A 24,875-nucleotide genomic window follows, 5' to 3' on the forward strand; every position below is an offset into this window, starting at 1 on the left:
CAACTGGGCCACGCAGGCGCCCCACTGACCTCCCATTTTTTTTATATGTGTATATCAGATGAGATACGTCTGATAAATTTTCTTACTACCTGTAGTTTTTGTTTGTAAGTTTTGTCTTCCTTCTATTCCTTCTAGAATTGGAAGTTTCAGATAGGGTGAAATCAGATTTGGAATGCTACAGAATCTCCACATAGAATTTACAAAGATCATGAGGAAAAATTATTTTGTTTTTAAGTGGCTTAATAACCATTTTATTCAGCTCTATACAAGAGAACTGAAAGTGCTAAATATTTACACCAAAGTTTTCTTTCTGCTTTTAGAAAGAACCATGAATTATAACTTTGCCAAACATTTTCAGTACTGACTGATCTCTCCTGTAGGTCCCTACAGTGTTCAAGGTCACAGGGTCAAAGTATACCAGCCAGAGGGGGAAGAAAGTTGGCTCTGTGGTGTTGTAAGCCATCAAGACTCCATCACCCGTCTTATGGAAGTGTCTGTAACTGAGGTGAGGTTTGGGGTTATTTCCTTTACGATTCATCCATCCTCTTACAGAGGGTGGTGTAGAGAAAGGGAGCATTTAGCTATATGTAAGAAGACTTAGGTTCTGTCTCCAGCTCTTTCACTTAATGACTGTATGATCTTGAGAAAGGCTATTCAACTTTCTTAACCTCTTTGCTCTCATTTGTAAATTAAGAGATAATTAGGTAATCCCCCAGCCCCACCTCAGCACTGTTTTGGGAACTGGGATAGTAGATCTGAACGTGCTTTGCACTCTGTAAAACAGTGTAAAAATGTGAAGTAGAATTATCATTATTTTATCATATCCATAAAGGTTAGTAGTTTAAAATCTAGTCAGTTAACATTTGCTTCTGTAATGCTTATGCCACTCCCCTTTGGACGGTGAACAGTATCTAGAGCGACCTGGAGAATTGTCTCAGAAAAACAATAGATGAATGGTTTTTTTTAACTTATTTTTGAGAGAGAGAGAGAAAGAGAGCGTGAGGGAGGGGCAGAGAGCGAGAGGGAGACATAGAATCTGAAGCAGGTTCTAGGCTCTGAGCTGTCAGCACAGCCCAACGTGGGGCTTGAACTCTTGAACTGCAAGATCATGACCTGAGCTGAAGTTGGATAGGCTTGACTGACTGAGCCACCCAGGCGCCCCTAGATGAGTGTTTTGAGGCAAACATAAATGTATTTATCTTTGAATTGGTTTCAGAGTTGTTCTTAACCACATATAATGTAAGCATAAATGATTTTACTTAATTTTTTACTGAGTTTTCAAAAAAATTACTAATTAATCTTCATTTTAAAATTTCAAAAATACACATATATAAAGTATATATTGGAAGCCACCCCTTCCCTCAGGCAAATATCACTCCCCTCAGTGGTAACCACCATTAACAGTTTGGTATGTATTTTTTATATTCTTCCAAATATCTTCTGTGTGTATGTGTAATATTTGTATGTTATCTATTTATGTGATATATATATGAACCATACTTTATTAACAAATGGAATTATACCATACATATAGTTCTTTACCTTTTTTACATAACTGTAAATTATCAGTATCTTTCTTGTAAATATACATAGAAATTTGCCTTATCTACTGAATGGGTATGTCATAACTAATTTAATCTAAAATTGGTGGACATTTACATAATTGCCATTATTTTCAGTAATACAAATAATGCTGCAGTGAATATCCTTAAATAGGTATCATTGTGTACTGCCACACATTGTTTATTGGAATAAGTTTTTACATATATAATTTCTAGATCATAGGATATGCACATTAAATCTGACAATGTCTGTCAAATTGGCTGCTCCCTAATGCTTTTATTCTTTATTAGTAGAGTGATTCCTTTAATGACTTGATTCTGTAGGTTTTTACTTTGATATGTACAGAATAGGAAGATTTTAGAGATGTAGAATTTGAAATTAACGTCTCTAAAAGAGACACTTGGTCATTGAATTCAGTTCTTTCATTCATGTAACAAATATTTGAATGCTTACTGTATTCTAGACCTTGTTTTGGATGTTGTTATTCTGGCAGTGAATGAGATTGCGGGGATTCCTGGTTTCATGGAGCTTTCATTCTATTGGGGGAGTAGAAATAGATAATTACATGGATTAAAAAAATACATAATTATATCTTTGGACAGGGCTTAAATCTTTTTCCTCCCCTTTTTCATATTTTCTGCTATCCTTCTCCTACTCTAGAGTGGTGAGATCAAGTCCGTAGATCCCAGACTGATCCATGTGATGCTGATGGATAATTCAACTACTCAGAGCGAGGTACAGTAATCAACTGAGTCTCTGAGACTCATGAGCTTTCTTTATCTTATTATGCAGATTCCTCATGTGTGTGTTATCCATGGATGCCCTTTGGGTCTCCATTCTGGCCACTGTACATTTCTTGCTCTCACCACAGTCTTATCTACTTAAGGGAAATACCGTCTCAAGCAGGAGTTGTAGTCTAAGAAAACCCTTTTAATCATGACTGTGTTGCCTAGCCTTTTTAAAATCCATGGCCTAACAATTTCTTTTTACAGTCATTCAGGACAGATATATTTGAAAGATACACTAGACAGTTAAAGCTGTAATAAGCAGTAGTAATATTTATAACCCATCGAGTAATAAGAAATGGAGAAGATGCATCCTCTTTTTCTTTTCATTAGGTGGTAGTGAGCTCCAAGAAGTCTGAAATTTTGTACTCCAAGAAAACTCAAATCAAACAGGTGCCTAGTTCAGTGCTCAGCACACAGTGGATTACTCCATAATTACTGTGAACCAGGCCAACTCTTGGTTCATTCAGAATTATCATAACCCAAATAAAGATACATAATAAATCAGTACCTAAATCAATCAGGAATCCTGTTTGAATTTCCTTCAGTAAGACATTGAGTATGACAGCCATCTATCCACATATTCCTGACAGTCTCTTAGCATCTCTGTAATATTGCTGTCTTGGCCACTCCTCTGCTAAGTAAGTATACATTTCTTCACATTTATCCAGTCATTCTTGACTTGATATAACAAGATCAAATTAGGAAAAGAAGAATCAGGGTTGAATTCAATATCTTTTCACTACATGTTATATTGCCACAAGTAGGATATGCCTTTTGACTATAAACATGACTGAAAACACTTTTTACTTTGAGGGTGTGTTGGGCCCCTTTCTTATTCCCTTCCTTATTTCATTCATTCATTAACTACTACTTACATGCCAGCCACTATTCAGCTGGTCAGATATAGCTGGAGAGTACTAGTCTCAGTGTCTTATGCCATCTTCTCACATGTGAGGAGCTCACTGTAAGTAGGACATACATATAATTTCAGGGAAGTTGCTGTGAGCCAAGATCAGCAACTTGGCTGGATGTGTTGGATAGAAGATCTGTGGTTTCCACAGCAGACTACCAACAGTATGGGAGGAACAGGAGTAAATCTTGGGTTTGGTTAAGAGCAGTAGAAGGAAATTAAGGAGAAAAGATGCAAATGAAGGCAGCAAAAAAGAGAGAGAATACAAAAGCTAGAACTGGCAAGATGAAATATAAAATTTGAAAAAGTTACAGTTATAACTATAGTAATGGTTACAATAAAAATATAGATCTGCTCAAAGATTCTATAAATATTCAAGAGCATTAAGAGTAGTTTAATGAAGTTGGTAAATATTAATGGCTACAGGTACATATCACTAGCTTATTACCAGCCCAACACATGTTATTTGAGTAAAACTATCTGAAAGTTAACTGAATAAAGCTAAAAAAAAAAAAATTGCTTCATGGTGGGATACCAATCTAAGAATGTTCTAGACATAAGTTCTTGCTGCACAAAGATTGTTTGAGAGAATGGTACTGTGTTCCTAGCCCCTTTCCCCATGCTCTTGTCAGGAGAGGAGTTTATTCAGAGATAGGAATCATGTCTCCTAATCTACCTTTTAAGGTTGTTAGGCCTCTCAAATAAGACATAAGTAAGGTTTCATAAAATGGGCTGAAATTATTGGAAAAGCTGCGGGATTTGGCTGTATGGTCTGTGGTAGCCTCCCTTTTTTGCTTTCCTCTGTCTAATACTTTGAAATAAGTTCTGGAAATTGAGTATTTATAGTGTCCACAAGAGCAATCCACGCTTGTCTTTGTTGGGCTCACTTTTCCTTTGGTCACAGACTCACCACTGTTAGTCGTCTTATTGCTAAGTTGTCCCCAGTTTTTTAGTGACTTCTGGATAGAGGAGATTTTTATATTTCAATACTTGAAATGCGATTGTCAGGCAAACAAGGAGAAAAATATGAAAGAAAGCAGATTTTTTTTTCATCAAGGGGCAATTGAGCTCCCAGCCTAGCAATAGCAGTCTTGTTTTATAAAAGAAATTCCACAAATTTTTAAAGCCCTCGAAAAAGTACATTTGAGGAAGCATTTTATTTAAGGGGAGGGTTTGCCAAGTGAGTGAACTTGTAGTAACTCTTATCTTGAATATGTGTGTAAAATGAGTCACAGGAAGATTGGAGCTTTCTGACTAAGGGGATGTCTTAGAGCTGGCATTGGAATGTAGCAATCTGCCTGCTTTCATTGTCTGCTTCTAGAGATGGGAAAGAGCTAATGGTTTATGGTTTTCACAGGATGGAAGGTTCCTTGTAATAAATCTTTTTTGAATTTTGTTTTGTAGGGGGGTACGTTAAAAGCAGTAAAATCTTCCAAAGGAAAGAAGAAGAGAGAGAGCATAGAGGGGAAAGATGGCCGGAGGAGGAAAAGTGCTTCGGACTCTGGGTGTGACCCTGCATCAAAGAAATTAAAAGGAGACAGGGGTGAAGTAGACAGTAATGGGAGCGATGGAGGTGAGGCGAGCCGAGGGCCCTGGAAAGGAGGGAATGCCAGTGGAGAGCCAGGGCTGGATCAGAGAGCCAAGCAGCCACCGACTACATTTGTCCCCCAGATTAACCGCAACATTCGCTTTGCCACTTACACCAAAGAAAACGGCAGGACTCTGGTGGTACAGGATGAGCCTGTAGGTGGGGACACACCTGTACCTTTCACTCCATATTCTACAGCCACAGGTCAGACACCTTTGGCCCCAGAGGTGGGTGGAGCCGAAAACAAAGAGGCAGGAAAAACACTGGAACAAGTTGGCCAGGGCATGGTGGCTTCAGCAGCTGTGGTCACTACCGCCAGCTCCACCCCAACCACGGTGAGGATCTCAGACACTGGCCTTGCAGCAGGGACTGGGCCGGAAAAACAGAAAGGCAGCCGGTTACAGGCCCCAGGAGAGGTGAGTTGTTTCAGGGGCAGATGTGCAAGATTTGGGTTCATTCTTTTACCCTACTTTATTGTTAACACATTAAGAAGCATCTAAAATGCCACAGGAAAGGAAGTATTTCTGACATGTGCTTAAATTGTGCTCTGAACAGTCCTTTACTGCTCATTGGGCAAATGTGTATATTTTCATAACTTTATCAGCTATTAAAAGTCACCCGAACAATTGCACTAATCAAAAACTGATGATAAAACCCAATTTAATGAGATATTAAAGTAGATCTGATGGGGAATCTTTTTAATTCAATTATCTATTTAGTTCACACAGTGGTTGAGCCTCTACCAGGCCTATGAGAGACAAGGTTAATGAATTACGGTGTTGGTAACAGTGAACACTATAATTAAGGCTATGTGAGAGCGACTATTACCATCCCCTGTTTTTAGTTCATCATTTTCTATGATATTTTCCTTTGAGGCTGGGCTTCTTTCCATGGTTTGATATAGCTATAAAAGCGTTTTGGTTTTTTTTCTTTTCTTTTCTGACTTAATCTTTTTAAGCCTTACTGGGAAATTTGATGGAATTAATCACAGTAGTATCCAACTTCCTATGTTTTTTATCTGATTTGCATGTATTGTTGCTGAAATGGAACTTCTGTTAAATAAAAGTTAACATCGGGGCACCTGGGTAGCTCATTCGGTTAAACGTCCCACTATTAATCTCAGCTCAGGTCTTGATCTCAGGGTTGTGAGTTCAGGCCCCACATTGGGCTCCACACTGGGCATGAAACCTACTTAAAAACAGATAGATGGATGGATGGATAGATAGATAGATAGATAAACTTCTAAAAAAATACAAGTTAAATTTGAAACAATATCAAAATCATTTCTCACAGTCTTGACTCTTGTACACCACAGAATGATTTATGATGCTAGTCATTTTCTTTCAAGCTGGCTGTTTCTTCAACCTGGAATATGAAATACAAAAAGTACTAAATGATTTAATTATGTATAAGAAACTACTGTGTGCTAAGTACTGTGTATTATAGACAAGGAATTGAAATCCCTATTTGAAGGAGCTCACATCTTAAGATGGAATCATTATAGGCATAACAATGCCAGATAAAACATGGCATATACATTTCATCTGAGTTCGTCCCCTCCTAGCAAATGTGATTTGTGAATCCCTAGTGTGCAAGGATGGGCAGGGAGGTGAAATGTCCAGGCAGAAGAGAAGGTTTGTAAATGCAGATTTCATACTGATAAATGGTTTGTCCTTTGTTAGTTGACCAGCATTCCCAAGAGAAGTAGGTGAGGATCTTAAGTGAATTTCCACCGTGTATGTCATTATATTGCTCAAACTAATTAAAATCCACTCCATGCCGAAGGCTGTGTAGATGTAAAGGGGGTTACAAAGTAGACCAAATTTTATATGCTGGGAGATCCACTGAATGCTATTATTCTTGGGGTAGCAAAGCTGATTAGAAGAAATGTGGATTCAAAGGGCATTTCTTTTCCAAATAGATTGGAGAAGTTTCTGTGACTGTATCAGTGATTTTGGTAATGTGTCAGCCTAGGTATTCTCCTGGGATATGATTTAGAAGTACAGAAAAGGATGTTTCATTATGGTATCACATCTAAATTAGGGACATAGCCCCCAGGAAATTTCTTGCCCTAAAAATTAAGTTGAAATCAATTTGTCATCACTTTCTTATAAGAAGAGGATTTAGAATTTAATCATGTGAAGGAAAATGAAAGACCATCCAAATTATTTTGCATTCATGTGTATATTTATTTTCAAAGGGTAACTTTAGTAGTGAAACCTAAGCTACCCATGCTGGATCCTTGGAGTCATGCAGGTGTCAAGGCTTCTGGCCAAATTCTGCTTAATGAAACAACAGACAATTCTTAGGGCTGTGTCTTTCTTGTCTCTTCTTTTTAGTAGTTGATTAGTGGGAAGGAAAAGAAAAAGTATAATGGGGTTACTGGCTGGCTCAGTTGGTAGTAGAACATGTGACTCTTGATCTCCGGTTCATGAGTTTGACTAAGTAGAGTTTACCTTAAAGAAAATAAATAAATAAATAAATAAATAAATAAATAAATAAATAAATAATAAACAACTTTAAGTTTTTAACTCTAAAATGCCCTGAAGCAGCCTCTGTAGCAAATGTCAACTGGAGGCAAGCCATAGGTGGCATGCCTGGTTCTCATGCCTCTGTGCCATCCTCAAGGAAAGTCCTAATGTAGGCTCTTCTTGCATATTTAATGAGTACCTTAAGTAAATTAACACCTGTTTTTGAACAATAGACCTTTCATTTATCTGGGATAATTTTTTTTTAATGTGGAAAAGTAATAACCATTAGATTTACCATTTTAACCATTTAAAGTGTTCTAATACTGTAGTATTTAGTACATCCACAATGTTACACAAGAATCACCACTTTCTAGTGGTGATTTTCATCACCCCAGAAGGAAACCCCATATCCGTTAAGCACTCCTAGAATAATTTTTACTTGCCATGTTTTAAAATGAATGTTTAATGGTATCCTACTACTACTACCTGAAGGTTGATTTTAAATGTTCAAACCCACCTGTGGATGAATGTTTCCCTCTTTGCATAATATGTATGAAAGTGATCCTCCCCTTCTTTATGCACACACCTTTTATTTACATGCAGAAGTTAACATTAACAAGGTGAAAGAAAGGAAAATTTTTTTTCATTCTCCAATTTGTTAGGCTGAATGCTTTTGTTTGGTGGGTGTATCAGTATCTACACTTTTCTTGTTTGGAGGCTTGTTAGATCCTAATGATAACAGAAGGGTTCAGTAATGAGTGCTTTGTAATTCAACATCTTTTTTTTTTAACATCTTTTATTTTGAGAGAGAGTGAGTGAGCACGAATGAGGAAGGGGCAGAGAGAGAAGGAGACACAGAATCTGAAGCAGACTCCAGACTCCCGAGCTGTCAGCACAGTCTAACGTGGGGCTCGAACCCACGGACCGTGAGATCCTGACCTGAGCTGAAGTCAGGCACTTAACCGACTGAGTCACCCAGATGCCCTGATAATTTAACACCTTTAGGTCTAACTTTAATTGAAGTAGATACTCAACTTTTAGATTGATTTGGACGCATACATAAATGGCCAAATTCTAAAAGGGTCCATCTTGGGGAGTTTCAGACTAAGAAAGAGAATATTTTTCCTTGTTATGGGGCAGAAGTCACTTTTGTAAAATGGGCAGTTAGTTTAAATAAATCGAAACTTTGACAGTAGCTAAGATCATTGAGGGAGATTAATATAACAGGGTCACTAGGTACATTTCAGAGTAAAAGCTAGTATCTGTCTGTTCAGGAATCCTTTTCTCCAATTCCTGGTAGAATCTTCATTTCCAAGTAGAAACTGAGAATCCTACACAGCCTCCTAGTACTGTGACAGCCAGTTGGCTAACAGTCAAGGGAGTGGCAGGGTGAGTGACATCCTGCTGTCTCTAGCTCACCTTGTTAAAGATGCCCTCTGTGTGGTCTGTGGCAGGTGTCATCTCTAACACTGGTAAAATCTAGTTATAAGAGCAGTTTTCATGGAATTGTAGGGGAGAAAAGTTGATTTGACCCACAAGAAATGTTGGCCTAGGCCCAAGAAAGAGGTGGTAATGTTGTCAAGAGAAACTAGAATTACTAATTCAGGCTATCTTCTTTTCAGAATTCAAGAAGTACTGTTCTGGCCTCTTCTGGATTTGGAGCATCTCTCCCAAGTTCATCACAACCTTTGACTTTTGGAAGTGGAAGGAGCCAGTCCAATGGGGTTCTAGCCACAGAGAATAAACCTTTGGGTTTCTCTTTTGGCTGTAGCTCTGCACCAGAGTCTCAGAAAGACTCTGATCTCTCCAAAAACTTGTTTTTTTCAATGCATGTCCCAAACTTTACCCACCAGTAACTACTTCACTACCGTTTCAGAGAGTTTGGCTGATGATTCCTCCAGTCGAGACTCATTCAAACAAAGCCTTGAGAGCCTGTGTAAAGGCAGATCGGCTCTTGGAGCAGACACTAAATCAGGCTCTAAAGCTGGCAGCTCTGTGGACCGGAAGGTGCCTGCAGAGTCCATGCCCACCCTCACGCCAGCCTTCCCACGGAGCCTCCTAAACGCCCGCACCCCAGAGAGTCATGAAAATCTATTTTTACAACCCCTAAACTATCCCGAGAAGAGCCCTCTAACCCTTTCCTAGCATTTGTGGAGAAAGTTGAACATAGCCCTTTCAGCAGCTTTGCATCTCAGGCGTCAGGTAGCTCTTCCTCTGCTACCACTGTCACCTCTAAGGCAGCACCCAGCTGGCCCGAGGCTCACTCTTCTACAGATTCGGCATCTTTAGCAAAGAAGAAAACCCTCTTCATCACAACTGACTCCTCCAAACTGGTGTCTGGTGTTCTGGGCTCAACTCTTACCACCGGGGGTCCGAGCCTCTCTGCCATGGGGAATGGCCGCTCCAGTTCACCCACCAGCAGCCTCACCCAACCCATTGAGATGCCTACTCTCTCCTCCAGCCCCACAGAGGAGAGGCCAACTGTGGGGCCTGGGCAACAGGACAATCCCCTCCTCAAAACCTTTAGTAACGTCTTTGGCAGGCACTCAGGCAGCTTTCTGTCCTCCCCAGCAGATTTTTCACAGGAGAACAAAGCTCCTTTTGAAGCTGTGAAAAGGTTCTCACTGGATGAGCGAAGCTTGGCTTGCAGACAGGACTCAGACTCCAGTACCAACAGTGACCTATCAGATTTGAGCGACTCTGAGGAGCAGCTGCAGGCCAAGACTGGCCTGAAGGGGATTCCAGAGCACCTGATGGGGAAGCTGGGCCCCAATGGGGAGCGCAGTGCTGAGCTATTACTGGGCAAAGGCAAAGGGAAGCAGGCCCCAAAGGGCCGGCCACGGACCGCCCCCCTGAAAGGTGATCTTGCTGGGCTTATTCATGGGCTTGGCTCTGGCACTGGCTTCGAATGCCTATTGTGGTCTTGGGCAGCAGAAGCCCTTTCTTTGATGGAAAGTTCTGTAATCACATAGAATAACATGGCCAAAAGGGCCTATTAGAGGCCCCTCATCAGACCTGTTGGTTCAGGGCAGGATTGCATCTAAACCCCAACACTGTAAGAGGGATATCTACCTGTATAATGAGGACAGAGAAAGGGAAGACCCCTGATACTCCTTTCAGTCAAGAGTTCTTTCCCGGTGTTTTTCTCATCCCTTTCTCCTTCTCTTTGGCCCATCCTCTTTAATTTACTTTAGAGGAATTCCTGAGTACTGGACTCTGTTCTCACATAGCAGCCTTTCATAGACTTAATTAGGCAAAAAGAATCACCCCTCAAATTTACTTCTCTCTGTTACATATATCAGGTTTTAACACCTCTTCCAAAAGCCATTAACTCCTATGCCATGAGCTTCTAGCCCAGGAATGTGTAAGGGCAAGCGTCCATTACTATTGTCATTAGGAATTGGTACCATGGGGGCCCAACAGTCTGTGATTAATAGAATAGTCGTATCCTGAAAGTCTAGAGGCAAGTGGCTACCTTCTGCCTTCTTGGGTTTTCCTCACCCATACCAGAGTTGTTTCCTTATAATGGGGCAATGCCCACAAATTCTCCATGGTCCTTAGCTTCCTTTTGAAGCCTCTTGGCTCCCTCCCTTTCTGTCACGGCTGGACATGATGCACACAAGCCCAGCCATGGCAAGGAGCAATGACCCAGGCCAGGACAAGAATTCATCCCCAAGAGGATTATGTTATTGGGTCTCATTAATACCAATCATGACCAACCGTTTCTCCTTCCCTTGCCACAGTTGGCCAATCAGTGCTAAAAGATGTGAGCAAGGTGAAGAAGCTGAAGCAGTCTGGAGAGCCCTTCCTGCAGGATGGGTCATGCATCAATGTAGCTCCTCACCTGCACAAGTGTCGGGAATGCCGCCTGGAGCGGTATCGGAAGTTTAAAGAACAGGAGCAAGATGATTCCACTGTGGCCTGCCGCTTCTTTCACTTCCGGAGGTACCCAAACCTGCCTGTCTCCTTCCCACTTTCCATTAGTGATATACAACTCCCACTCTCTGAATCTGTAAGCATATGTCCAGTCTATTCCTTGTTTTCCTTAACCTATTTGCTCTTGAGTCTTTGCTGAGGCTCTATCCATAGTAGCCATTCGGTTTGGATTGTGAAGTGACTTGTGGCTTTGTCCTTAGGGAACTGAATAGCTCAGCCACTGGCCCCTGAACTACGTTGAGTCATTCCTAATTTGGATTCCATTTGAAACCAGTGGTAGAAGCAGAGGATGCTATTTTGTATTATGGATGTGTCTGACCCTTTATTCCTCTACAGTGCTAGAGTAACTTGAGTCTCAGGGAGAAAGGCAAGTAAGATGAGGAGATATGTGAAGTGTCTTTGAAATAGATATAACTGATGAAAATCCTGGGAGTATCCCTGCTTTTACCAAACAGCAGATAGTCACTTTTTTCTGCTTGATAAACTTAGAAAAAGAATTTCTTCTAAACAATCTTCCAAGAATTCTTAATTTTTAAGAAACAGAAATCCAAATGATTTATCCACATAGTGTAGCTTCACTTATTCTGCAAATGTTTACTGAACACATACTCTGTGCCAGCCATCGTTGTAGGCATTGAGGATTAAACACTGTATAAAACCATAAAAATCTAGCCCTTAAGAGGTTTGCTGAGGAGGCAGACAATAAATAAGGAAAAGAGATTAAATGTATGGCATGTTAGCTGTTAATAACTGAGAAAAATAAGGACAGGAAAGAGGATTGAACTGTGTTAGAAAGCCTACAGTTTAGTGGGGGGTTTTTGTTTTTGTTTTTTTGAGAGAGAGCATGTGCATGTGAGCGAGGGAGAGGCAGAGGGAGTGGGGCACAGAGGATCCAAAGCAGGCCATGTGCTGATAGCAGTGAGCCCAACGCGGGGCTCGAACTCACGAACCACAAGATCCCGACCTGAGCCAAAGTCAGACACTGCACTCACCGAACCACCCAGGCGCCCCTAGAGAGGCTATAGTTTAAATAGGATGACTTGAGAAGATAAGTAAGACTTGAGTAAAGACATGAAGGAGGTGAGGGAGTGGACCACACATGTCTCTGAGAGACAAGTTTTCCGGGTAGAGGGCACAAGGGCAACTGTCCTGAGGTTGGAATATTCCTGGTGTGTTTGTGGACCTAGGGTGGCTAAAATACAGAATGGGGGCAGGGGAATTGAGGTCACAAAATTAATGATGAGTCCATATTTTAAAGGACTAATCTAAGGGCCTTGGCTTTTGTGCTGAATAAGAAGTCATTGGAGGTTTTGGGGCGCCTGGGTGGCGCAGTCGGTTAAGCGTCCGACTTCAGCCAGGTCACGATCTCGCGGTCCGTGAGTTCGAGCCCCGCGTCAGGCTCTGGGCTGATGGCTCAGAGCCTGGAGCCTGTTTCCGATTCTGTGTCTCCCTCTCTCTCTGCCCCTCCCCCGTTCATGCTCTGTCTCTCTCTGTCCCAAAAATAAATAAACGTTGAAAAAAAAAAAAAAAAAAAAAAAAAAAAAAAAAAAAAAAAAAAAAAAAGAAGTCATTGGAGGTTTTGAGTTGATGAGTGACGCTGAGGAATGTTTTAAAGGATCACTGTGACTACCTTACTGAGGATAGATTATATTGAGGCAAAGGCAGGAGCACAGAGAAATTAGGAGGCTGTTGGAATTATCCAGGTGAGAATGACAGTAGCTTAGTGATGGAAGTGATGAGTCCAGTTGGATTAAGGATATATTTTGAAGGTAGAACTCACAGGATTTTCTGATTGATCAGATGTAGAGCATGAAAGAAGAAATGGATTCTACAGCTTTTGACCTGAAAACTGGAAAAATGGGACTACAATTTACTGATAAGGAGATTCCTTAGGGAAAAGCGGGTTTGGGGAAGAAAATGGGAACTTTTAATTTGGGCATGTAAAATTTGAGATGCCTATTAGATTTCTAGATTGAGGGGCACCTGGGTGGCTCTGTCGGTTGAATGTCCAACTTTTGATTTTGGCTCAGGTCATGAAATCAGGGTTTGTGGGTTAGGGCCCCACATTAGGCTCCATGCTGACAGGGCAGAGCCTGCTTGGGATTCTCTCTCTCTCCCTCTCTCTCCCTCTCTCTCTGCCCCTCCTCTGAATTAACTAACTCTCTCTCTCTCTCTCTCTCTCTCAAAAATAAATGAATAAACTTAAAAAAAAAAAAAAAGATTTCTAGATGGAGATGTTGAAAGGGCAGCTGGAAACTCAACTCTAGAGTTGAGGGGAGAAGTCCAGGCAGATAAAAATTTCGATGTCATCAGGTATTTAAGCCTAATTGAGATCACTGAAGGAGTCCAAATGTAGACAAAGAAGAGAAGCATTCCTAGGACCGAGTCCTGGAGTTCTCCCACATTGACAGATGGGAAAGATGAGGAGGAGCTAGTAAAGGCAGGTAAGAAAGAACAGCCAGTAAGGTATCCTGGAAGGCAAGTGAAGAAAGTATTTCCAGGAAGGAATAATGAACTCTGTCAAATACTGGGGATTGGGTCAAGTCAGATGAGAACGGAAAGTGACCGTTAGATTTAATGAGGGGTAATGACCTTATCAAAAAACAGTTTTGGTATGTTGGTGAGGGAAAGCCTGATTGGAGTGGAGTAAGAAAATGAAAGGGAAGAGGAGCTGGTAACAATCAGTATAGACAACTCGGTCAAGAAACATTGCTCTTACAAGCAGATAAATGGAGGGGGGTGTGGGATCGAGAGGATTTTTGAGATAGAAAATTCTTAGAGAATTTTTGAGATAGTTCAAATACAAGAATGATTCAGTAGAGAGGAAGATAGATGATGTAGAAGAAAGAATATGTGGAGGGCTGCCTACGTGAGAGGATGTAGAGGATGTAGAGCATAGGTGGAGAGATTGGTCTTCGCTGGGATCCTAGTTCATTCCTAGCAGCAGCACGTCAGATGGAACATGGGCCCAGCTGCAGGAAGGCATGGTAGTATGGTGTTGGGAACTTGGGGGACATCTCTTCTGACTTCTTGTATTTTCTCCATGGAATACATAACAAGGTCCTCATGAGAGAATTATATTGGAGGTTAGAAAAGAAAAGAGAAGCTACGAAACAGGCATCTAGGAGAGGGCATGCACCAGGAAACTGTTGTAACTGGAAGGCAACATGAAGGGCTCAGCTGACATAGTTAGACGTGAATTTCAAATGTGACAATGAGCATGGCTATTTTCCTCTGGTCACGTTCAGTGGTGTGGGTGCACACCACTCAGGTGGATAGAGAAACTGAAAGATGTTTCTTGACACAGCTTTTTAAAGAACCCAGACATATTAAGTGTTAATAATAAACCTTTCTACTATTGCAGAGAATGTATACTGTGTTGGTCAAATAGGGTGAAAATTCGTTTTTATTTTTATTTTTTTGTTTTGTTTTTATTTTTTGAAAATGAGTTTTTAAACAAAATTTGGGGGCACCTGGCTGGCTCAGTTGGATAAGCGTCTGACTCTGGCTCAGGTCATGATCTCATGGTTGGTGAGTTCAAGCCCCACATCGGGCTCTGTGCTGACAGCTCGGAGCCTGGAACCTGCTTCAGATTCTGTGTCTCCCTCCGTCTCTGCTCCTCCCCCGCTACACTCTGACTCTCTCTGTCTCAAAAATAAATAAACATTAAAAAAAATAGATAAATAAAATTTGGAGGGGTGCCTGTGTGGCTCAGCCAGTTAAGCATCTGACTCTTGATGTTGGCTCAGGTCATGATCTCACAGCTCATGAGATCAAGTCTCACGTTAGGCTCTGTGCTCACGGCGTGGAGCCTCCTTGGGATTCTTTTTTCTCCCTATCTCTGCCCGTATCTATCCCTCTAACATTCTTTGTTTCTCAGAATAAATGAATAAACTTAAAAAAAATTTTTTTTCCTTTTTTTTATTTATTTATTTTTTTTTTTTTTTTTTACGTTTATTTATTTTTGAGACAGAGAGAGACAGGGCATGAATGGGGGAGGGTCAGAGAGAGAGAAGGAGACACAGAATCTGAAACAGGCTCCAGGCTCTGAGCGGTCAACACAGAGCCCAACGCGGGGCTTGAACTCACGAACCGCAAGATCATGACCTGAGCCGATGTCGGACGCTTAACCGACTGAGCCACCCAGGTGCCCCTTTTTTTTTCCTTTTTAAATATGTCTACACCCAATGTGGGGATGGAACTCATAAACCCAAGATCAAGAGTCACATGCTTTTCTGACTGAGCTAGCCAGGTGCCCCACTAGGGTGAAAATTCTTAATGCACTCTAATGCCTTTTAAGGCTCATTTAATTTTTGTAGATCCTAGGCTTTTAGGTGTGTTTTAGTTTGCATGGCTGCTGTTTACCATGTATTTGATTATCTGCCTTCCTATCTCAGGTTGATCTTCACTCGAAAGGGAGTACTCCGTGTGGAGGGGTTTCTGAGTCCCCAGCAGAGTGACCCTGATGCCATGAACCTGTGGATTCCCTCTTCCTCCCTTGCAGAAGGAATAGACCTAGAAACCTCAAAATACATCCTGGCCAATGTTGGGGACCAGTTCTGCCAGCTCGTGATGTCAGAGAAAGAGGCCATGATGATGGTGGAGCCACATCGTAAGACACCCACTTCCTTGTCTTCCAGGCACTTCTATTTGGGAACTTGTATTTTCTGTTACGTCACAGGAGTAGAAAGAGTGACAAATGGCATTCTCTGTGGACAAATTAAGACTGATAAGACTTCTCTTTGTAGCAAACTAAGGAGCTGAGGCTCTAACTATATCCAGCAGACATTATTCCTTCCTTGATCCCTGTCTGGGTTTGGGTCACTCTAAATACTTTGAGTTTGCTTTGAACCTATTTGTATTAGTAAGTGATATTATATGGTTTGTGAGTAGATGAAGTGCTAGCAGGTACGATGTTTCATACCTAGAACCCGCTGTTATTCAGACACTGATGATGTTTCCATATCTGTGAGATACTGTACCCTATTTCTACACCAAGGAAAATTCTCCCAAGACATTATACCCTACATTTCAAGTGAAGAATCCTCTTATTTCAGACTCCCCCACATTGACATTTTTACAGTATCTTTAAATAACAACACGTGGCATTTATATCGTTGACACTTGTTTAGAAATATTAACAATTCCATCTATTTTGTTTCTCTTACATTTATAGAAACACCAGCTTCTTGCATCTTTGAGTTTGATTGCTGGACAAAACAGTTTGAGGAGCAGTCAGTGGATCTGTAGTCTTTTACTGTTATTCAGGATGATCAATGCCAACAATATCCCTCTTCCTCTTTCCACCAGAGAAAGTGGCATGGAAGCGAGCAGTGCGTGGTGTGCGGGAGATGTGTGATGTATGTGAAACAACTCTCTTCAACATCCACTGGGTTTGTCGCAAATGTGGATTTGGGGTCTGCCTTGACTGTTACAGGCTCAGAAAAAGCCGTCCGCGCAGTGGTGAGCAAATATTGTCCTGTTCAATTCTAAAGGTAACCTGTCATTGGAGGTATGGGACTTGAAGCAAGAATGGGTTTGTGCCCCCATTTTAGCTGCTTAGCTTCACTCATTTTTGTTGCATTATGAGGCGTTATGGTTGCCAATATTCCAGCCTAACTGGGAAGGCTAAAACAATCCAAGGAAAGTTATTCTTCATCTTCCCTTGCGTGTTTTTTTTTTAACAGCATCTTTATTGAGATATAATTCACATGCCATAAAATTCACCCTTTGAAAGTGTACAATTCAAAAGTTTCTAGTATATTCTCAAGGTTGTGCAACCATTCCCACTATCAAATTTCACTTTTGTCTTTCCAAAAAAAAATGTAACCCGTAGCACTAACTCCCTATTTTTCTCCCTCTCCTCAACCCTTGGTAACCATTAATCTTCTTACTGTCTCATCTCTCCCTGTTCTGTACATGTCATATAAATGGAATCATACGATATTTGGCCTCCTGTGACTTGACTTCTTTCACTTTAGCATACTGTTTTAAAGCTTCATCCATGTGATAGCATGTATCATTAACTCATTCTTTTGTGTTGCCAAATAATATTCCATTGTATGGGTGTATTATATTTTGTCTATCCATTCATTAGTCAGTGGACATGTAGGTTGTGTCTGTTTTGAGCTATTATGAAAAGTACCACTATGAACATTTGTGTACAGGTTTTTGTGTGAACATAGGTTTTCATTTCTTTTGAGTATATACTTAATGGATTTTATGTGTTATATGGCAGTCCTATGTTTTTAATTCTTTCAGAAACTGCCAAGTTGTATTCCATAGTAGCTACATCATTTTATAATCCCACTAGCAATGCACAAGGCTTCCAGTTTTTCCACGTCTTTGCCAATGCTTATTATTGTCTGCCTTTTAGGTTATAGCCATCACAGTGGCTATGAAGTAGTCCCTGTTTCATTGTGTGATTCTGATTTGCATTTCCCTGATGACTAATGGTGTTGACCATCTTTTCATGTGCTTGTTGGCTGTATTCATCTTTGGAAAAAGGCTATTCAAATCTTGTGCTTCCTTTTTTCCTTGCTTTATCTTACTACTTGCCCCTTAACCTCATCCTTCCCTCTTCAGAGATATTGTGCAACCATTGGAACATGGTGGTTTAGAGGTATGCAACTGGGATTTGAATCCTACTTCCACATCTTTTATACCACCTGTGGTATCTTGGGCTATTTTCTTAATCCCTCAGAGCTTCAGTTTCCTTATCTATAAAACAAAGATAATATGAGTATTTCTCTCACAGCATTGTTGTGAGGATTAAATGAGATCATGTACTTGAAATGGTTAGCACAGGGCCTGACATCCACTAGGTACTATGTGTTATGTAGCTGTTAGATCTTCCACTTCTGCCCACGAAAGATTAACTTCTACAGGAATTGCCCTCCTGCCATAAACAATAAGAAAACCAGACTAAATATATGAAATCATGGATTTAGACATTGGACAGCAGGCAGCATGAGTCTGTCTCTTAAGAGAAGGGAAGAAACAAGGCACATCCTACAATTGCTCCCGTTTACTGCCCGCAGGCAGTTTCCAGGCTGTAGTAGAGGGAAAAGCAACTACACCAGTTTGACAGTCTCACTGAGCTGAAACAGAGATAAGAGTCTGAGAAGAGTGAGGCAGAGTGCTGAAGACGTTAGAGCTGCAGAGAGATCACCTCAGTTTTTGGCTCTGTAGTGATCTGCACACACATGAGGTGAAACTCCTTAAGGCCCAAAAAGGAACTTTCAGAAAGCAATTGACTGAATAATTTCCAGAACTTACCATTTGTATCGCCACAAGCCAGACTGGAAAGACTCTGGATAAGAGTGCACAAGGGTCACGTTTTAGCAGTGGGACTAATGTAGTCCCAGAATAATGGCTGCTGTGGAGATGCCATAACAAAGTGTAAAGCAAGCCTTGGAGGGATCAAACTGATCTGCAGGTTACTTAACTATGCACCAGACTAAAATCAAACATTCTTTAAAGGATTACAACAAAATCCAGTACTCTGAAACATTAAAGTCACAAAGCTCTGCATTCAATCAGGAAAAATCAGGGTATGAGTAATAATCAGCTAAATGGCTGGCTCATTCGGTAGAGCCAAGGTCTTGAGTTTGAGCCCCCCAATGAGGATAGAGTTTACTTAAAAAAAAAAAAAAAAAAAAGCATAATCAGGTGTGAGTCTCTTAAGTAAATGGTGCTGAGAAAACTAGACAGCTACATGCAAAGGAATGAAACTGGACTACCGTCTTACCCCATACACAAAAATAAACTCAAAATGGATTAAAGAATTAAATGTGAGACCCAAAACCATAAAACACCTGTAAGAAAACACTGGCAGTAATCTCTTGGGCACTGGCCATAGCAACATTTTTCTGGATATGTCTCCTCAGGCAAGGAAAACAAAAGAAAAATAAATGAAAGCTTTTGCACAGCGAAGGAAACCACCAACAAAACAAAAAGGCAACCTTCTGAATGGGAAAAGATATTTGATATTTGCAAATGATATATCCAATAAAGAGTTAATATCCAAAACTAGAATACTTACACAACTCAACACCAAAAAAAAAAAAAAAAAACCTAAAACTGCCCGATTAAAAAGTGGGCAGAGGACCTGCATAGACATTTTTTCAAAGAAGACCTACAGATGGCCAAAAGATACATGAAGACACGCTGCACATCACTCTCATCAGGTAAATGCACATAAAAACTACAATGAGATACCACCTCACACCTGTCAGAATGACTAGTATCAAAAAGACAAGAAATGACAAGTGTTGGGGAGGGTGTGGAAATAAAAGGAACGGTTGTGCATTGTTGGTGGCAATGTAAATCTGTGTAGCCACTGTGGAAACAGTGTGGAAGTCTCTCAAAAAATAAAATACAGAAATGCAATCCAGTAATTCCACTACTGGGTAATTACCCAAAGAAGATGGAAACACTAATTCAAAAAGATATATGCACCCCTATGTTTACTGCACTGTTATTTACAACAGGCAAGATATAGAAGTAGCCTAAGTGTGTATATACATATATACACCTACATATACATTATGGAATATTACTTGGCCATAAAAAACTATGACATCTTGCCACTTGCAGCAACAGAGATGGACATACAGGGTATTACACTAAGTGAAATAAAGATACCATATTTTTCACTTACATGTGGAATCTAAAAAACAAAACAGGGGTGCCTCTCTGGCTCAGTCACTAGAGCATGCATGTCTTGATCCTGGGAACATGAGTTCACGCTCCACATTGGGCATAGAAACCACTTTAAAAAAATAGGGGTGCCTGGGTGGCTCAGTCGGTTAAGCATCCAGCTTTTGCTCAGGTCATGATCTCATGGTTTGTGAGTTCAAGCCCCACATTGGGCTCTCTGCTGTCAGTGCAGAGCCCGCTTCACTTCCTCTCTCTCCCTCTCTCTCTGCTCCTCCCCTACTCTTGCTTTCTCTCTCAAAAATGAAACTTTAAAAAAAATAAAAATTAATTAAAAAAAAAAAACAAGACAAACTCATAAATGCAGAAAACAAACTAGTGATTGCCAGAAGGGAGGCAATGGGGGTGGGGCGAGTGAAATACGTATCAGGGATTAAGCAGTACAAACTTCCAATGATAAATAAGTCAAAAGGATGGAAAGTATGGCACAGAGAATATAGTCAATAATATTGTAATGACATTGTATGGTGACATATGGCAACTACATTTATTATAGTGAGCATTGCATAATGTATAGAATTGTCAAATCACTGTGTTGTACACCAGAACTCCTTTAGTATGTTAACAGTACATGTCAACTATACTTTAGTGATAAAGTTTTGTTAAATAAAAGAATAATCAAGTATGCAAAAAAAGAATGTGACCAATAATCTGGGGGAAAGAAACATTCAATAGAAACACATCCAGAAATGACAGTGATGATAGCTGCTTTAAGGCCTTTTTACAGTAATTCTATTATAAATCATATGAATATATTTAAAGACATAAAGGGAAGAGCACCTGGGTAGCTCAGTCATTGAGCATCCGACTCTTGATTTCAGCTGGTTGAACATCCGACTCGATTTCGGCTCAATTCATCATCTCACGGTAGTGAGATCAAACCCCACGTTGGGCTCCACACTGGGCATGGATTTTCCCCCTCCCTCTGCCCCTTCCTCACTCAAGCACATGCTCACTCGCTCTCCCTCTCCCTCCCTGTCTCTCTCTCTCTCTCTCAAAAAATAAAAATAAATACATAAAGGGAAATATGAGAGAAATAGAAAATACATAAAAGACCCAAATAAATGGTCTAGAGATTAAAAAATCCCCCAAAAATTATACTAGGTGGGATTAATGGCAAATTAGATACTGCACAAGAAGCTGAATTTAAAGATGTAACAATAGAAACTATCCAAAACTAAGCACAAAGAGAAGAAAGACTTAAATTTATAAGTTAAAGAGTGCCTTGTTTATGTATAGGAAATATCAGGCAGAAATGGTCAGAGAGCAGATACAAAAAAATACCTGAAAAATTCCAAAAATTTTCCAAATTTGATGAAAAGCTATAAAACCACAAATCAACAATAAATCTCAAATAGAAGAAGCATGGGCACATGGGTGGCTCAGTTGGTTAAACATCCAACTTTGGCCCAGGTCATGATCTCATAGTTTGTGTGTTTGAGCCTCTTGTCGGGCTCTGCTGACAGCTCAGAGCCTGGAGCCTGCTTCCGATTCTGTGTCTCCCTCTTTCTGTGTCCCTCCCCTGCTTGCACTCTGTCTCTCTTTCTCAAAAATAAATATTTTTTTAAATTAAAAGAAAACCACACCAAAGTACATCATTACCCACCTTACTGAAAAGCAATAAGGAGAAAATCTGAAAATCACAAGAGGGAAAAAAAGTACTTTATATATACAAACTAACAAAGATAAGAATGACAGCCAAGTTGTCAGAAACGCTCTTCCACTGAAGACAACGGAACAGCATCTTAAAGTGCTGAAAACCAATTATTAACCTAAAATTCATACCTAGTGAGAATATCTTCAAAAACGAGAGTGAAATAGTCTTTCAGACAAAGAAAAGCTGGTAGAATTCATCACCAGCAGATTCACAGTGCAAAAGCAGGGGAAAAAAAGATACAGTAAGGGAATTTGGATTTACACAAAGGAATGAAGAACATCTGTGGGTAAATATGTGAGTACATATAAAAGACTTTTTCTTATTTTTAAACTTTTTAAAAGATAATTGTTTAAAGCAAAAGTAACAAAGTAATTTGGGGCTTATAATGTGTAAAATTAGGGGTGCCTGGGTGGCTCAGTTGGTTAAACGTCCAACTTCGGCTCAGGTCATGATCTCATGATTTGTGGGTTCAAGCCCCGCATTGGGCTCTTTGCTGATAGCTCAGAGCCTGGAGCCTGCTTTGGATTCTGTCTGTCTGTCTTTCTGTCTGTCTGTCGTGTCTGTCTCTCTCTCTCTGCCCCTCCCCTGCTTGCACTCTGTCTCCCTCAAAAATAAACATTAAAAATTTTTTTTAAATGTGTAAAATTAAAATATGTAATAGCACAAAGGAAGGGGAAATGGAAGAATATAAGAATCTTACACAGTATGTGAAGAGTGGTATACTATTTGAAGACAGACTGTGGTAAGCTAGAGATACTACAAACCCAAGAACAAACAGTAGCAAATAAAGAGGTGTATATAGCCAGTCAGCCAAAAGTGTAGACAAAGGCAAATCATACAAAAGCAGTTAATTCAAAAGAAGAAGGAAAATGAAACAGTATATACAATACAGATCTGTACTATATCTTGCATTCAGTTTTCTTGGGGTGGGTAGTATAATTACCAAAAAAAAAAAAAAAAAAATGTCTATAAAGGTCTTGGGAGGGAAGTGATAAAGAAATAAGGGTCGAAAAACACTGAACCTAGGTATAGATAGGAACATCTTACATAATGCAAAAGACTGAATATTTCTCCTTAAGATCAGGAGCAAACAAAAATACCTGTTTTCCCAGCTTCTATTCAGCACTGAGCCGGAGTTACTAGTCAGCATGAGAAATAAAAGACAAAGAAAAGCATAATGCCATCCCTCCCGCAAAAAGCATATACTGGAATGAAGTAAAAAAAATTTTTAAGATTTATTTATTTTTGAAAGAGAGACAGCAAGTGAGGGAGAGAAGGATGGGACAGAAGATTCGAAGCAGACTCTACACTGACAGGAGCAAGCCTGATGCAGGGCTCGAACTCATGAGCCGTGAGATCATGACCTGAGCCAAAGTCAGCCATTTAACCAACTGAGCCACCCAGGTGCCCCAAGTAAAATGTGTTTTATTCTCAGGTGACATGATCATCTATATAGAAAACCCCAAGGAGGGCTCCTGCCTGGCTTGGTCGGAAAAGCATATGGCTCTTGATCTGGGGCCATGGGTTTGTGCCCCACGTTGGGTGGGGCGCCTGGGTGGCTCAGTCAGTTAACTCTCTGAATCTTGCTTTCAGCTCGGTTCATGGAATTGAGCTCAAAGAGCTGCGCTGAGCTCTTTGCTGAGAGCATGGAGCCTGCTTGGGATTCTCTCTGCCTCTCCCCTGCTTGCACTCCCTCTCTCTCTCTCTCTCAAATAAACTTAAAAAAAAACTTAAAAAAGAAAACCCCAAGTAATCTACAAAAAAAGCTACAAGAACTAATAAGTGAGTTTAAGCAAGATTACTGGACAAACTGAACAAAAATTAATTATATTTCTATATGCTGTCAATGAGCAACTAGAAATTGAATTTTTAAATTAATATCATTTATAGTAACATCAAAAAACCATGAAGTGCTTAAGGATAAATTCAATTAATAGGTAAGAAACACATGGGGTGCCTTGGTGGCTCAGTTGATTGAGCATCCGTCTCTTGATTTCGGCTCAGGTCATGATCCCAGGGTTGTGGGATGGAGCCCAATGTTAGGCTCCGTGTTCAGCATGGAGCCTGCCTAAAATTCTCTTTCTGTCCCCCACTCACACTGTCTCTCTCAAAAAATTAAGGGTGCCTAGGTGGCTCAGTTGGTTGAGGGTCTGACTTCAGTTTGGGTCATGATCTCATGGTTCATGAGTTCAAGCACCACGTTGGGCTCTCTGCTGTCAGCACAGAACCTGTTTTGGATCTTCTGTCCCTCTTTCTCTCTCTCTCTCTCTCTCTCTGTCTCTCTCTCTGCCCCTCCTCTGCTTGCATGTTCTCTCTCAAAAATAAACTTAAAAAAAAAAGACTAGAATAACGAAAACAATTTTGAAAAAGAAGGCATTTGGAGGATTTATACTATTTCATTTTAAGACTATACAGCTACAGGAATTTAAGGCACTGTGGTAATACAACAGCAGAGATGTACACACATATATAGTCGGCTGATTAGGTAATGAAGGTGCCAAGATAATTCAGTTGGGAAGAGATAGTTCAACAAACGGTACTGGGATAATTGTGTATCTGTACTAAATAAAGTGAGCTTTATTTGTTTATTTTTTAGTGTTTATTTTTGAGACAGATAATGAGTGGAGGAGGGGCACAGAGAGAGGGAGATGCAGAATCTGAAGCAGGCTCCAGACTCTGAGCTGTCAGCACAGAGCCTGACGTGGGGCTCAAACTCATGAACCGTGAGATCATGACCTGAGCCAAAGTCGGATGGACACATAACTGACTGAGCCACCCAGGCGCCCCAAATGAGCTTTATTTTTACCCACACGATATATCAAAAGTAAATTGTAGGCCTAACCATAAAAAGCTATAACTACAAAATTTCTAGAAAAAAAATAGGAGAAAATCTTTGTGTCCTTGAGTTGGATAACTACTTGTATGGACACAAAAAGCAAAAGAAGAATTGTTATCAAATTTGAAATATTTTGCTCCTCAAACAACACTTTGAGTAAATGAAAAGACAAGCCACAGATTGGGAGAAAAGATTTGCTGATTCCCTATTTGTTAAAGGACTTGAATCCACCATAAAGAGCTCTCACAACTCAGTAAGAAGACAACAACCTGATTTTTAAGTGAACAAAAGATTTGAACAGATACTTTATCAAAGAAGATAGATCAATGGAAAATAAATGCATTAAAAAAATTACCACTACTCATTTGGAAAAGGAAAAAATAAAACCGTAACGAGAAACCCCTCTAC

At 40.2% G+C, this 24,875-nt stretch overlaps 1 protein-coding gene across 1 annotated transcript in view; it reads left to right on the forward strand.

Annotated features, from left to right (window-relative positions):
• Positions 1-24,875, forward strand: part of KDM3B (lysine demethylase 3B) — a 69,285-nt gene that overhangs the window by 24,485 nt on the left and 19,925 nt on the right. The window contains 9 exon segments of the mRNA XM_042936247.1: positions 381-505; positions 2,224-2,298; positions 4,666-5,265; positions 8,943-9,137; positions 9,139-9,421; positions 9,424-10,179; positions 11,064-11,265; positions 15,654-15,868; positions 16,567-16,719. Of these exon segments, the coding sequence (XP_042792181.1) occupies positions 381-505; positions 2,224-2,298; positions 4,666-5,265; positions 8,943-9,137; positions 9,139-9,421; positions 9,424-10,179; positions 11,064-11,265; positions 15,654-15,868; positions 16,567-16,719 (2,604 nt within the window).

This window comes from Panthera leo, chromosome A1, assembly GCF_018350215.1.
Source record: "Panthera leo isolate Ple1 chromosome A1, P.leo_Ple1_pat1.1, whole genome shotgun sequence".
In the NCBI taxonomy this organism is placed as follows: Eukaryota; Metazoa; Chordata; class Mammalia; order Carnivora; family Felidae; genus Panthera; species Panthera leo.